The following is a 13,698-nucleotide window of genomic DNA, read 5'->3' on the forward strand; positions in this document are numbered from 1 at the left end:
TTACGTTGCACCCTGACCCGAGTACTCATGTATGTTCTTCTCCACCCGTAGCCCAAGAAGTTGACTTTATCAACACAATATTAGGGTCGTCTCCTTCATTCTATGTTGACTCCAACCACGGGCTGACATTTTAAGAAACCCGTTTCCACTGCTTTCATTGCCCTGGTCTACTAATGGTAGTGAAAATTCTCTCATTCCCTAATCGAAGACTTGGTTAGATGCAGGATAGTCTTCGATGCAGGATTTACTCCACGAGGTGGCGTAATATCAAAAACTTATAAGAAAAGAGTAATTAACTTATGGCTCAATAATGGTAATAAATCAAAAAGATTTTACTGTGATCCTGTATGATTTTTCTACCTACATCCATTTCCTAACTGGGTGAGCTCAAGCATTTCTACCACCCTTTCTGCTCAAAGCATCACATACCCGACACGGCAGCGTGTCGAGGCTTGCAGCACGGGTCATTCTATAGTTACCCAACGTGCGGCATCGTCTCCAAGCATGGTACTCGACATAAGCTACCGGGTCATTGGCAAGTCGCTTTACATAAGAAGCTAACTCTTCTAATGAGCTGAATTTAGACCCATCAATTATAGAATGTGGAGGGACAAAGTCCCAAACATTTGGGGCACCGAAATAGATAGGAACCGAACCAGAGTCTAGCGCGTAAAATAGCTTCTCTGTCACGTAACTTTCGGTCATCGTGTTTTCGATTGCTAGAACAAATTTGTAACGAGACATTGCGCAATGCAAATGATCCCACCATTTTGGGGTAACACTGCCATCATTTGCACATTCAGGGTACATAGAGAGGGCCATATCCAGTCCGCCTACATTGTTCAAGCACTTGCCAAATGAATGGTGAGGCAGCAAAGTTAGAAGCTTTTCAGCTAGCTGATTCCTTTCGGGAAGACAGCGGGACGACGACCAATAAACGAGCGTATCCTAAGAAAATATCGAAATTGTGAGTATCACATTCCTTACAAAGACGAAAATCAGATTGGTAACGAAAAAACTCACATTGTTTTTAGAAGACAATACGTGATAGTTTCGACCATTGTGAAAGAGTGCTCCTGCATAAGTTGACTGAACGTCGTCTTTTGCATGATAACTAACAAATAGATCCTCAAAACCCGAGCGCTTCCGACCAGCCTCGAGATCCATATATACGCGAAGAGGATCTCCCCTGCGCCTCTAGAAAACATTAAAGAGAACAGTAAACAATAAGGATGACCAAGGAGTTTGTATGAAATTATGTACAAAGGGTATTGACTAAGATAACACATTACCAATACCACCACCAAGCAGTTCTACTTAGTCCTCGTGATCTATGGTCAACGAATGCAATGATATGTAACATGCTGAAGCAGACGATATCTGCTAGCGGTGGGCTTAGGCTGTTACAAATGCTATTAGAGCAATACACTAGGCAATGTGCCAACAACGACGCTTGGGGGTGGATTGTGAGATCCTACATTGGTTGGAGAGGGGAACGCATTCCTTACAAGGGTGTGTAAATCTCTATCTAGCATACACATTTTAAAACCGTGAGGCTGACGGCCATACGTAACAAACCGACGCGGACAATATCAGACCGACGCGGACAATATCAGCTAGTGGTGAGCTTGGGCTGTTACAAATGCTATTAGAGCCCGACACTAGGCGGTGTGCCAGCAAGGACGCCAAGCCTCCAAGGAGGATGGAATGTAAGATCGCACATTGGTTGGAGAGGGGAACGAAAACATTCCATACAAGGGTGTGTAAACCTCTCCCTAGCAGACGCGTTTTAAAACCGTGAGACTGACAGCAATACGTAACAGGCGAAGCAGACAATATCTGCTAGCGGTGGGCTTAGGCTGTTACAAATGCTATTAGAGCAATACACTAGGCAATGTGTCAACAACGACGCTTGGGGGTGGATTGTGAGATCCTACATTGGTTGGAGAGGGAAACGAAGCATTCTTACAAGGGTGTGTAAATCTCTCCTTAGCAGACGTGTTTTAAACCCGTGAGACACGGCGATACGTAACAAACCGACGCGGACAATATCAGCTAGTAGTGGGCTTTGGCTGTTACAAATGTTATTAGAGCCCGACACCAAGTGGTGTGCCAGCAAGGACGCCGGGCCTCCAAGGGGGATGGATTGTAAGATCGCACATTGGTTGGAGAGGGGAACGAAACATTCCTTACAAGGGTGTGTAAACCTCTCCCTAGTAGACGCGTTTGAAAACCGTGAGGCTGACGACGATACGTAACGGACCTAGAAGTCCCTAATTGTTTATCCACTCTTCCAATCCCAAACCATTGAATTTAGATTCTCTGCAACCTTCATTTCCAAGGTTGAAGAACCAATTCAAGACGGGCCACAATCACTGAATATCAATGTTAAGGCAGGCCATAATCCATCAGATCATAGTGTACTAACTAATACTATCTGCAAGCTTCATGACATTATCAATACAAAGCACAATACCACCAACAATTCTCAGTTCAAAAACCGAGCACTTCTCAATATCCTACATGATTCAAGCTCTTAGAACTAATCATGGCTTCATCCAAACAGATCATAAGAACTGGATGAGGCAGAACAAACAATTATCCAAAATCGTGTAAAATGCAACAGACAGAGAGATACAGATAGATCGTAAAATTCAAATTAAGCTATGGAAATTGAAAGAATCGACCTGTCTCGGAGGCGTACTGGTCTCGAAGAACAAGGCGTCAGGTTTATCAGCAAGAACAGAAGATTTAGTCCAAAGACAACTCAATCCGCAAGAACACGAATACAAATTGTCTAAATTATCCGGAATCCATGTCCATCCTTTCACCAACACAGCAACATGAACCAATTTCAGAGCGCGACAATCACCACTAGAATCGGCGCCGACTAGCTGCAGCGAAGAAGACGAAGACCGATTACCCAAACCGCCGCCAATTTTCTCCCGAAACCGATCACAACCGACCTGAGAATCCCATTTATTAAAAGAGGTGATCAAATCAGTGAAAGGATCAGATACAAACTCAACGGCTGAGAGATTCAAATCGTCGGTTTGCGGTACGATGGAAGTGAACGCCGGTGGAAATTCGAGGAAACCAGTTAAGAGGAGGATGAAGAATGCGAGAGCAAACATGAAGATGACGGGGACGGTGTTGAATGGCTTCAAGAGCATGGTTGGTCGGAAATGGCGGTCGCCGGTGGGTCTTCTCCCTCCGGCGAGAGAGAAAAAATGGAATTAGTCAGAGAAGGAAGTCAAGACGTTCTAATGTTTTACGTTAGAGAATGCATTTTTTATTCCTATTTTCAATATATTTAAAATATTGTTAAATTATTTATGTTTTATTGTTTAACCTTTATTATTAAACCCATTACGATAATTTTAATACAGTCGGCCCATTGGATTGAATGTTAGGCCCATGGGCCTAGGAAAAGGGTTTAACCGCAACAAATTCAATTGGGCCGGCCCATTATGTTAGAAATTTTTTTTAAAAATGGTAATATTTGGCCTTGTCAGTAAATAATCGTTTATTTTATTTATACTTCGAGTATATATATTTATTTACTAAATTTTAATTTTTTTTGTTTGCACCGTTTAAAGATAAAAATAAATAAATAAGAATTAAAAAAATAAGTTTTTTTTTTAATTGAGGAGGATGGTGAGATCTGTAGGAGTCTGCAAACTTCTTCTTAACAGACATGTTTTAAGGCCGAAGACGATAGATAACAAGTCAAAGTGGACAATATCCGGACTTCGACTCTTATAACAGAGCTGTCTCCATGTAAGGTTGGACAAAAAATCTTTATTAAATTAAATTAAATTAAATTAAATTAAAAATAAAAAAAAAATAAAATAAAAAAAAGCATTCAAAATCTATTGATTATGAATAAGACAAGAAAATTTGGGATTTTGAGTTGGATTATGAAAGCGACGCGCCTGCAGGTGAAACGGATAGCCACTTGCTAAAAATAATGGTCATAGCCAATGAGTTTATCATAGATTTTTGTGGGGGAGTGGGGCGCACGCGCGTGCCGTCGGACCTTCATTCACGCGCCGGGGCCACTCCATTTCTCTCTCGGCCCTTTTATTTTTTGTTTTTTTATTTTTAATTTCCGTACATCAACCGATCCATTTCTTCTAGAATTTCACTTTTTTCTTTTTCTTTTTGAATTTTTATAATTACTTTTGCTTTTTTTAATATTTTATTTTGTGTTTATTTTTATTTTATTTTTATAATTTTAAAATGTTGATTTTAATTCCTATAATTTAATTTTTACTTTTAAAAAAGGTTTATAGGGTTTGGATATTAAAACAAATAATAATTTGACACGATAAAATTATAATAAAAAATGAAAAAAATGAAATGGCAAAATTATTTTTTTTTATTAAGTACGAGCGTGACGATGACCAAAATGAACATTTTGAAAGTACAAAGCTCTGTTAGACCGTGCTATCAAGTCTCGTTATCAAACCTACCATTTTAAACAATAATGAAAAGGACAGCTTTGATTCCAAACCGTTGGATATGCAATCCTAATCTTCTTTGTGCGCTTGCGCTATCAAATCACTAACCCTAACTTCTAAATAACGAACCTAGAAATAAGGTAGTTCGAGCAAAGCTCATACACACCGACTAATGGAGGGTAGTATCACACTCACTTTCTGATCGCTTCCATATAAGAAATTTAAAAATAAGAAATTAAATATAATAGAATAATTTAAAATAGAGTAAATGGTTTGGGACATCACTGCACTTACCGATAATAAACAACTCATCTTGTCGTGACATTTTCTTGAATTCTTAAAACTTCTGTCATTCCATCCAAGGGTAGATAACCCATCACTGGCTCATCTGTGCTACCGGAGGCTCTGGGGAAGTCGGAATAGGAGATAACTGATCTTGGGGTGAGCTCTGGGGAAGTCACCCATCACTGGCTCATCTGTGCTACCGGAGGCTCTGGGGAAGTTGGAATAGGAGAGAACTGATCTTGGGGTGAGCTCTGGGGAAGTCGGAATAGGAGAGAACTGATCTTGGGGTGAGCTTACTACTTAGATGCTTTCAGCAGTTATCTGCCAAAATATCAGCAACAACAAGTTTTATTACAGGACAACTCATGATGTTCATATTGATCTATTATGCGCTTTTGCATCTAGCATTGGGTAGATCTTTTTTCATAATGTTCTTATATATTTTGAGATTTATTTCCTTCATTTTAGAAATGCAGTAAAGTCATATAGAATATAATAATATTATTATTGTAACAGCACAGACCCATAGACCCACCACCAACGTGGGACATCACAATCCACACCCCTTTAGAACCCAGCATTAGAAGAAGGTTTCCACACTCTTATGAACAGTGGTTTGTTCTCCTTCCCAGCCAATGTGGGACATCACAATCACCCCCTTTTGGGGCCAGCGTCCTCGTTGGCACTCGTTCCTTTATCCAAGAAATGTGGGACCCCCAACAAATCCACCCCCCCTTTGGGGCCAGCGTCCTTAGTGACACACCGCCTCATGTCTACCCCCTTCGAGGAACAGTGAGAAGGCTGACATATCGTTCGGTATTTGGCTCTGATATCATTTGTAATGGCTCAGACCCACCACTAGCAGATACTGTTCTTTTCCGGCTTTCCCTTTCAAGCTGGCTTTAAAACGCGAAAAATTATTATTATTATTTAGTCAAATATTAATTTTATATAATAAATTAGAAGAACTAAAATAATATTTTAACAAAAATATTAAAAAGAAAAAAGTTAGTGAATTATGAGAAAAGCTATTATGTGATTGTTGAATTGAAATGTGAAATCCCAAAAAAGGGGTCCAATTATTTATTTATTTATTTATATATTTATTATAATAATTAAATTATTTAAAATGGGGTCCAATTTCCCTTAAAAGAAAAGGGGCATAAGAATTTGAGGGTCTATTTCCAAGAAAATGGAGATATGGTGACGGGCTGCCCATTCCCTTTCATTCACCTAATCACAATAGGTAATGGGTCATTGTGAAACCCATGTGACCCTCTTTCAACCTCTCCTTTCCTTCTTCTTTTTTCTTTTTATCCCAAAAATAACCCTATCCCGAACCCTACAAAACTCGGAACTTATCTTGTTTCATTTTCCCCCGTCTCTCTCGTAACCATTAATAGGTTTGTCATTTTAACTTAGCAAGAATATCGCTTCTATTACTGAGAAAGTAAAAACGGTTAATTTCTTAGTACAACGAAGGTAGGGGCGTTGAAGATTTAAATCTTCGACTTCGAATGAAGAGTATATGTTAATTTAATCTAACTGTTAAATAATATTAATATATATACCCAACCCAATTGTTCAGATTCGTAATTTCTTTTTAACTCAAACAACCCTCGTTAAATAATGAACCAAACTAAACTCAACTATAAATTTTAAAAATCAACTATAAATTTTATGAGTTGGTTGGATTGTTCGTATCATTTATTCAAATTTTTGTTTTTATTAAAAATAAAATGTTAATTCATCAAATATCTATTTATTTATTTTCAATTCTATAAATAAGATTTGCCACTCATTTCAATAAGAAAAAAGTTGTAGGAAAATAAATAATAAAAAAAAAAAGACAATTATGAAATAAAATAAATAAATAAATATAAATATATATATATTGGTTGGATTTGACAATTTATTTGAATGAAGAAAAAAATAAAAACACAAAAATCAAGTTGGAGATTTGATGACCAATCCCTTGTCTACCTGTTTGTTGGTGTACAAACATTGAATTTAAGATGGTTAAATGAATATTTATTCACCAAATAAATTAATAAAATATATACAGAGGTAAATTCATAAAAAAAAAAAAATTAATAAAATAGAATTGATGAGATCTCACATTCGTTGAAGAAGAGGGGAACGAAGCATTTTTTACAAAAGTGTGGAAACCTCTCCCTAACATACGTGTTTTAAAACCTTAAGGATAACGATGATACATAATGAGTCAAAACGAACAATATCCACTAGCAGTAGGCTTGAGGTTGAGCTCTCGCAAATGGTATAAGAGCTAGACACCAAGCAATATGCCAACAAGGACTCTAGGCCCTAAAGGGGAGAGGGGTGGATTGTGAGATCTTACATCGGTTGGAGAGGCAAACAAAACATTCTTTATAAGGATATAGAAACCTTATAACTAAGGCTAATGACGATACATAATGCGGTAACTTTGAGCTATTATATAATGACGCTTAAACAGACCCTAAATTGAGAATACGAGCAACAAGCACTCTCGCATTCTCGAGCAGAAACTAAACTCTACTTTTTTTTTTTTTAGAATTGGAGAAATTAAATTTATAATTGAACCTATGTTCACCGACAAACAAATGTATTATTTAAGAAGGTTGAAGAGAGTAATGATTTCATAGAAGGATATATAAGGGAAGTGAAGATGGATAAAACCCAACCATAGGTTTGTTTTTATTATTATTATTTATCCAATCCTGGGAAACCTGGGGAACCGGTCACATGTAGAATTTTGAAAAAATAAAAGAAAAAGAAAAAAAAGGGTGGAATGAAAAATGAGTCGAATCTCCAATGATTGGGGTGAAGGAAAGGGTAATTAAATAAATAATAAATAATAAAGAATTAAAGAATAATAAAAAATGAGGGATTTTGGAAAATGAAAAAAGCTGCTATCTCTTTTTGTTACGTATGAAAGTTGATGGATTCCACTCCCATCATTCAATTTAAACTCAGATGGGATCTAATGGGTGGTGGTGTGGTGGAAGAAGCAAAAACTGGAGTGGAATTAGTAAATTTTTATCCAAATATCACCCACTTCCCCCTTCCCCCCCCTCTTCTCCTACTCTTCGCCTTCAAAAACTGTCACCAACTAAACTCTCTCTCTCTCTCTCTCTCTCTCTCTCTCTCTCTCTCTCTCTCCTTCAAAAACTATTACCAAATAAACTCTCCCTCCCTCTCTCTAATCTCTCTCTAATCTCTCTCTCTTCTCTCCCACCAATTCAAAAAGCACTTCATAACTCAGAGTAGGTCTCTCTCTCCTCCTCTCTCTCCTCCCCTCTCTCTCTCTCTGTAATCTTTCTCTTTTCTCTCCCACCGATACAAAAAGCATTTCACAAGTCACAGAGTAGGTCTCTCTCTCTTTCTTTCCCTCTCTCCCTCTCTCTCTCTCTCTCTCTCTCTCTCTCTCTTCTCTCCCACCAATACAAAAAGCATTTCATAAGTCACAGAGTAGGTCTCTTTCTCTCTCTCTTTCCCTCTCTCTGCTTCTGTAAGCTTCTCTCTCTCTTCTCTCTCTTCTCTCTCTTCTCTCCCACCAATACAAAAGCACTTCACAAGTCACAGAGTAGGTCTCTCTCAGTCTCTCTCTCTTTCTCTTCTCTCCCACCAATACAAAAAGCACTTCACAAGTCACAGAGAACGTCTGTCTCAGTCACTCTGTTTGCTTAAGTTTCCACCAAAAGTGAGTATCGTAGCACATCCAAGGAACTTCACTTCTACTTATAAGTTCCTTTCATTCCTTCTACAATCTCCATTTCTCACCCAATTCCCTGCAACCAAACACTCCCTTTCTATAATTAAAAAAAAAAAAAAAAAAAAAAATGATGAACACTTACTGTTCTTCCCTGAAAGCTGAAGAAAACCCTCTAAGTTGCTGTAAGAATTTATGATCTGTTTGGGAAGATGCTGAATTAAGGGTCGAGGATAGAGAGTTTCTAGCAGAGGAAATAATGGAGGAGATGGAGTAAGTTCTTGCTTCAGGTAAGATTTAAGCATCAAAAGCACTTACAAACAGTAATGGAAGAATGATATGCAAATTTTCTTCTTCTTCTTCTTCCAGTTTACTTCCATGATGAGCAATAGTTTAGCTTTGATATGAGTGGCTTTGAAGTAAATCTCCTTCTTCTTTTCCACTAATCATGAATATCATGTACCAATTATGAAGGAAAATCCACTTGTTCACCCAAAAATGACATACTAACATACACCTGTTTTTGTTTTTGGTTTTCCTTTGATTCATTTCTTTTCATCCCAACAACCACTGATTTTCTCTACTATATATCAACATTTGATATGGAACTGTATTGTTTTTCCTTTCCTGACTACAGATGTTTGTTGTGTAGGTGCCACGAAGGGTATTGATCGAGCCGACTCGATCGTAGATACTGTGAGGATTATTCTCAATCTCCCCAATGGAGAAGTTCCATGTTTATTCCCTGTTGATCTTTCTTTTGGTTTCGAGTCTTTTTGTTCCAACTCTGTCTCTTCCGATCGAGACTCGAGCATTGCTTCGTTTCAAAGAGAATCTCAAAGACCCGGCGGGTTTTCTTCATTCTTGGATTGATTCTGAATCCCCTTGTGGGTTCTCCGGTGTTACTTGCGACCGGTTTTCCGGGAGAGTTGTTGAGATTTCTTTGGAAAACAAGTCGCTTTCTGGTGAGATTTCTCCATCTATTTCTGTTCTGCAAAGTCTCGCAACACTTTCATTGGCCTCAAACCACATTTCTGGGGTACTTCCTTATCAACTGATGAACTGTAGCAATCTTAAAGTACTGAATCTCACTGACAACGAAATGGTTGGGAGAATTCCTGATCTCTCTCAGCTGAGAAATTTGGAGGCTTTTGATCTATCTATCAACTTTTTCTCTGGTCAATTCCCATTCTGGGTTGGGAATTTAACTGGATTGGTATCTCTTGGTCTAGGTGAAAATGAGTTTGAGACAGGTGAAATACCAGAATCTATTGGAAATTTGAAGAACTTAACTTGGCTATATCTAGCCAATGCTTATTTGAGAGGAGAAATTCCAGAGTCTCTGTTTGAATTGAAGGCATTACAGACATTGGATCTTTCAAGGAACAAAATTTCTGGTAAACTTTCCAAGTCAATATCCAAGTTGAAGAATCTGAATAAGCTTGAACTTTTTGTGAACCGTTTGACTGGAGAAATCCCACCAGAGATTTCGAACCTTACCCTTCTGCAAGAAATCGATATTTCGGCAAATAATTTCTACGGGGAGTTGCCTGAAGAGGTCGGGAACTTGAGGAATTTGGTGGTTTTTCAGTCGTATGAAAACAACTTCTCTGGAAAGCTTCCTGAAGGGTTTGGAAATATGCAGAATCTTACTGCATTTTCAATCTATAGGAACAACTTTTCTGGGGAATTTCCTGTGAATTTCGGCAGATTTGCGCCTCTCGACAGTATTGACATATCGGAGAACCAATTTTCAGGTGATTTCCCCAAGTTCTTGTGTGAGAATGGGAAGTTGCAGTTCTTACTTGCTCTGGAAAATAGATTTTCAGGTGAGCTTCCACTTTCTCTAGCTGAGTGCAAATCACTGCAAAGGTTCAGAATAAGTAACAATCAAATGTCTGGCAGGATTCCAGATGGGGTTTGGGCTCTTCCTAATGCAAAAATGATTGATTTTAGTGACAATGAATTTACTGGAGTTATATCCCCAAACATTGGTTTATCAACTAGCTTGAGCCAATTGATTTTGCTAAACAATAAGTTTTCAGGTAAGCTTCCATCAGAGCTTGGCAAGTTGACAAATTTAGAAAGGCTTTACTTGAGTAACAATGACTTCAATGGAGAAATACCTTCTGAAATTGGTTTTCTCAGGCAACTTTCATCACTACATCTGGAAGTAAATTCTTTGAATGGATCAATCACACTGGAGATTGGGAATTGTGAAAGACTTGTGGACATAAATTTTGCTCACAACTCTCTTAGTGGCACTATTCCATCTTCATTTTCATTAATCAGCTCTTTGAACTCTCTGAATCTTTCAAGAAACAAACTTACAGGTATAATCCCGGAGTACTTGGAGAAAATGAAACTAAGTTCGATTGATTTGTCGGGTAATCAGCTCTTTGGAAGGGTTCCATCCAGTCTTCTGGCAATGAGTGGAGACAAAGCATTTTTGGACAACAAAGAACTCTGTGTTGATGAAAACTACAGAGAAAGGATAAAAACAAGCCTGACTACTTGTACTGGAAAGCATAGTCAAAAAGGGGTGCTAGAGGATAAACTTGTATTTTTCAGTATCATAGTCTCCATCTTGGTTTGTGTATTAGCAGGGCTGGTGTTGGTAAGTTGTAATTACTTGAAGCGCAGTGAGACAGGCTCAGAGACCAGTCAGGAAGGGGACCAACAAGGAGCTCCAAAATGGAAAATTGCATCATTTCATCAAGTGGAAATTGATGCAGATGAAATAGGCAACTTTGAAGAAGACAATTTGATAGGGAGTGGAGGAACGGGAAAAGTTTATCGGTTGGATCTGAAGAAAAACGGCAGTACGGTGGCTGTTAAGCAGCTCTGGAAAGGAGATGCAATGAAGGTGTTGGCAGCAGAAATGGAGATTTTGGGGAAGATAAGACATAGAAACATCTTGAAGCTCTATGCTTGCTTAATGAGAGAGGGATCTAGTTATCTAGTTTTTGATTACATGATTAATGGAAACCTGCGTGAAGCACTTCAAAAACAAATCAAAGGTGGGCAGCCTGAATTGGACTGGAACCAGAGGTACAGGATTGCCTTGGGGGCAGCAAGGGGAATTGCTTACTTGCATCATGATTGTTCACCGCCTATAATTCATAGAGATATAAAATCAACAAACATACTTCTAGATGGAGATTATGAACCAAAAATAGCTGATTTTGGAGTAGCAAAGGTTGCAGATCAGTTTCAAAGTGTTTCTGAGAACAGCTCTCTTGCTGGCACTCATGGTTATATTGCTCCTGGTGAGTTATTCCCCCTAATCAATCTCCCTATTTTTTCCCCCACTAGATATTACTTGATGCACTTGATAAACAAATACTTCCATTGATGACCTTTCTCTTGCAACACTTGCAAATTTCTAGCCTAACATTCATACTTCTAATTTCATTCTGATCAACTAGGCATTTTTCTCCTTTTGTAAAAAGTCGCCTAAAGTTCAACTTGTTTCTGCTCTACAGATACAGATGTATTTTGCTTGTTGTTTAACATCATCATAATCAAGTTGAACATGAAAATAAGATTAACTAATTCATGCAACTTTCCTCTACAGAGCTAGCATATACTCCAAAAGTTTCAGAAAAGAGTGATGTGTACAGTTATGGTGTGGTGCTGTTAGAATTGATTACTGGTAGGAAAGCAATCGAAGATGAATATGGAGAAGGAAAAGATATTGTTTACTGGGTTTCAACACACCTCAATGAGCGTGATAATGTCCTCAAGCTTCTAGACGTTAAAGTTGCATCTGAAGTCGTCCAAAATGACATGATTAAAGTCCTGAAGATTGCTGTACTTTGCACAACAAAGCTTCCATCACTTCGCCCTTCAATGAGAGAGGTAGTGAAGATGCTATTAGACGTTGATCCTTACTCTTCTTCAATGTCCCTGAAAAACAGTTCAACTAAAAAACATTTCGTTTAGTTCATCAATGAGAATGTAAGATAAGTCTTTGCCGTACCGATCAAAGTACTCAAGATTTTTGCTGCTGCAATCAGAGTCTTTGCCATCATATAAGACCAATAGCCTGTATTCAATTAGTGAGTTCTAGAGATCTCCCACAAACTCAGACCTTAGCATAAAACTAAGGATAATATATTTGTAGAGCTCATCAAATGAAGTGTGTATAAGAGAATTTTCTTTTCTGAAGACTGTTGAAGTCCTCTTCCTTCACATTTAAAAAGCAAAGTTTCTTTTATACATAACTTACAACGTTGATGCAAAAACATTGTCCAACTTTCAAGTTGGAAGTTTCACATCAGATAATTTCCAAGGCCCCTAAGTGAAATTTATGGCGTCCATATGCGATCACTCCAATCGTAATGACAAAACATGGAAGAGATCCTGCATTTGTATGGTAAATAGTATCAGATGATGGTTTTCAACAATCCATCCACCAACCACCTCCCTGCCAGCAATGGTGTCCGGTGCCAATATCCAAGGGCCTGTTTACAACAAATTTGTTATTAGTTTCAATCCTTACAAACAGGTTTCTTTGATTTTTTACACACTTCTAGAAACGTGTGTTAGATCCTACAAACCATTCCCTTCTGCACAAGGAGCTCTAGTTGTCCTGCAAAAATAAGACAAGACAGAAGCACATGGGCAAGAGATTGGAAAAATCAGAGAAGACAAAGGAAAACTTCTTATGTGAGTGCATATTAAGAATGTAGGCATACAAAGATACCCATCAATATCTTCCTATTACAACCATAAATTATGAACTGCACCCACCACCAAACAGTAACTACAACTTCAATTGTGTTAAAGCTAATGTTTTAGTCCCTCAAATACTACGCATTCTTTATTTTGGTTCCTAAAATTCTCAACTCATAACATATTTATCCTAATTATAAAACAAAACGTCTCAACTGGCAGAAATAGTTGGAGAGACGAGAGACTAACAGAACAGAGTGTTTTCCCTTATTTGGTTTGTTCTCAAGTCATGATTTGAATTCAAAAGAGATGCTGAGAGTATCAAAATGCTAGATTGAGTCAAAAACCTCAGTATTATGAATGACAAGTCATCTAAAGGTAATTTCAATTTTGCTCAAGCAAACTTATTACACTATTAAGAATCGATTATCTCAAATATACAAAAATTGCAGATGAACAGTTCATGATGGGTAATTTATCGATCCCTTGATGCATCAAAATTGCACCAGTGATCATTTCCTCCATTACCAATAGTCAGACCAGTTTTCATTTAACGCCTAC

The 13,698-nt window shown here is 37.9% G+C and overlaps 2 protein-coding genes across 3 annotated transcripts; one reads left to right on the plus strand and one right to left on the minus strand.

The window, feature by feature from the left end:
• Positions 1 to 262: 262 nt before the first annotated feature.
• Positions 263 to 3,354, minus strand: LOC111800559 (alpha-(1,4)-fucosyltransferase). Its single transcript, XM_023684312.2, has 3 exons — positions 2,688 to 3,354; positions 1,024 to 1,197; positions 263 to 948 (listed from the first exon to the last, which is right to left on the minus strand). Exons 1-3 carry the CDS (start codon positions 3,171 to 3,173, stop codon positions 388 to 390), a joined length of 1,221 nt encoding a protein of 406 aa, XP_023540080.2. The 5' UTR covers positions 3,174 to 3,354; the 3' UTR covers positions 263 to 387.
• A 4,524-nt stretch (positions 3,355 to 7,878) lies between these two features.
• LOC111800525 (uncharacterized) lies at positions 7,879 to 12,630 on the plus strand. 2 transcript variants are annotated; one of them, XM_087123926.1, is made up of 3 exons: positions 7,879 to 8,750; positions 9,098 to 11,729; positions 12,038 to 12,630. In XM_087123926.1, exons 2-3 carry the CDS (start codon positions 9,182 to 9,184, stop codon positions 12,403 to 12,405), a joined length of 2,916 nt encoding a protein of 971 aa, XP_086980052.1. In that variant the 5' UTR covers positions 7,879 to 8,750; positions 9,098 to 9,181; the 3' UTR covers positions 12,406 to 12,630. The 2 variants fall into 2 exon arrangements, with proteins under 2 accessions (XP_086980052.1, XP_086980050.1); XM_087123924.1 differs by having other exon boundaries at positions 7,881 to 8,750; positions 9,113 to 11,729.
• Positions 12,631 to 13,698: the final 1,068 nt, after the last annotated feature.

The sequence above is a fragment of the Cucurbita pepo genome, chromosome 1, assembly GCF_057944985.1.
Source record: "Cucurbita pepo subsp. pepo isolate OVF chromosome 1, ASM5794498v1, whole genome shotgun sequence".
NCBI lineage: Eukaryota > Viridiplantae > Streptophyta > Magnoliopsida > Cucurbitales > Cucurbitaceae > Cucurbita > Cucurbita pepo.

Excerpts from the sequence above, each read along its gene's own strand:
- LOC111800559 (XM_023684312.2), bottom strand. The coding sequence starts at position 3,173 with ATGCTCTTGAAGCCATTCAACACCGTCCCCGTCATCTTCATGTTTGCT. Across the intron at positions 1,198-2,687 it reads CCAGTACGCCTCCGAGACAG|AGGCGCAGGGGAGATCCTCT; the intron begins GTCGATTCTTTC and ends AATGTTTTCTAG. Across the intron at positions 949-1,023 it reads TATTGTCTTCTAAAAACAAT|GATACGCTCGTTTATTGGTC; the intron begins GTGAGTTTTTTC and ends ATATTTTCTTAG.
- LOC111800525 (XM_087123926.1), top strand. The coding sequence starts at position 9,182 with ATGGAGAAGTTCCATGTTTATTCCCTGTTGATCTTTCTTTTGGTTTCG. Across the intron at positions 11,730-12,037 it reads TCATGGTTATATTGCTCCTG|AGCTAGCATATACTCCAAAA; the intron begins GTGAGTTATTCC and ends TTTCCTCTACAG.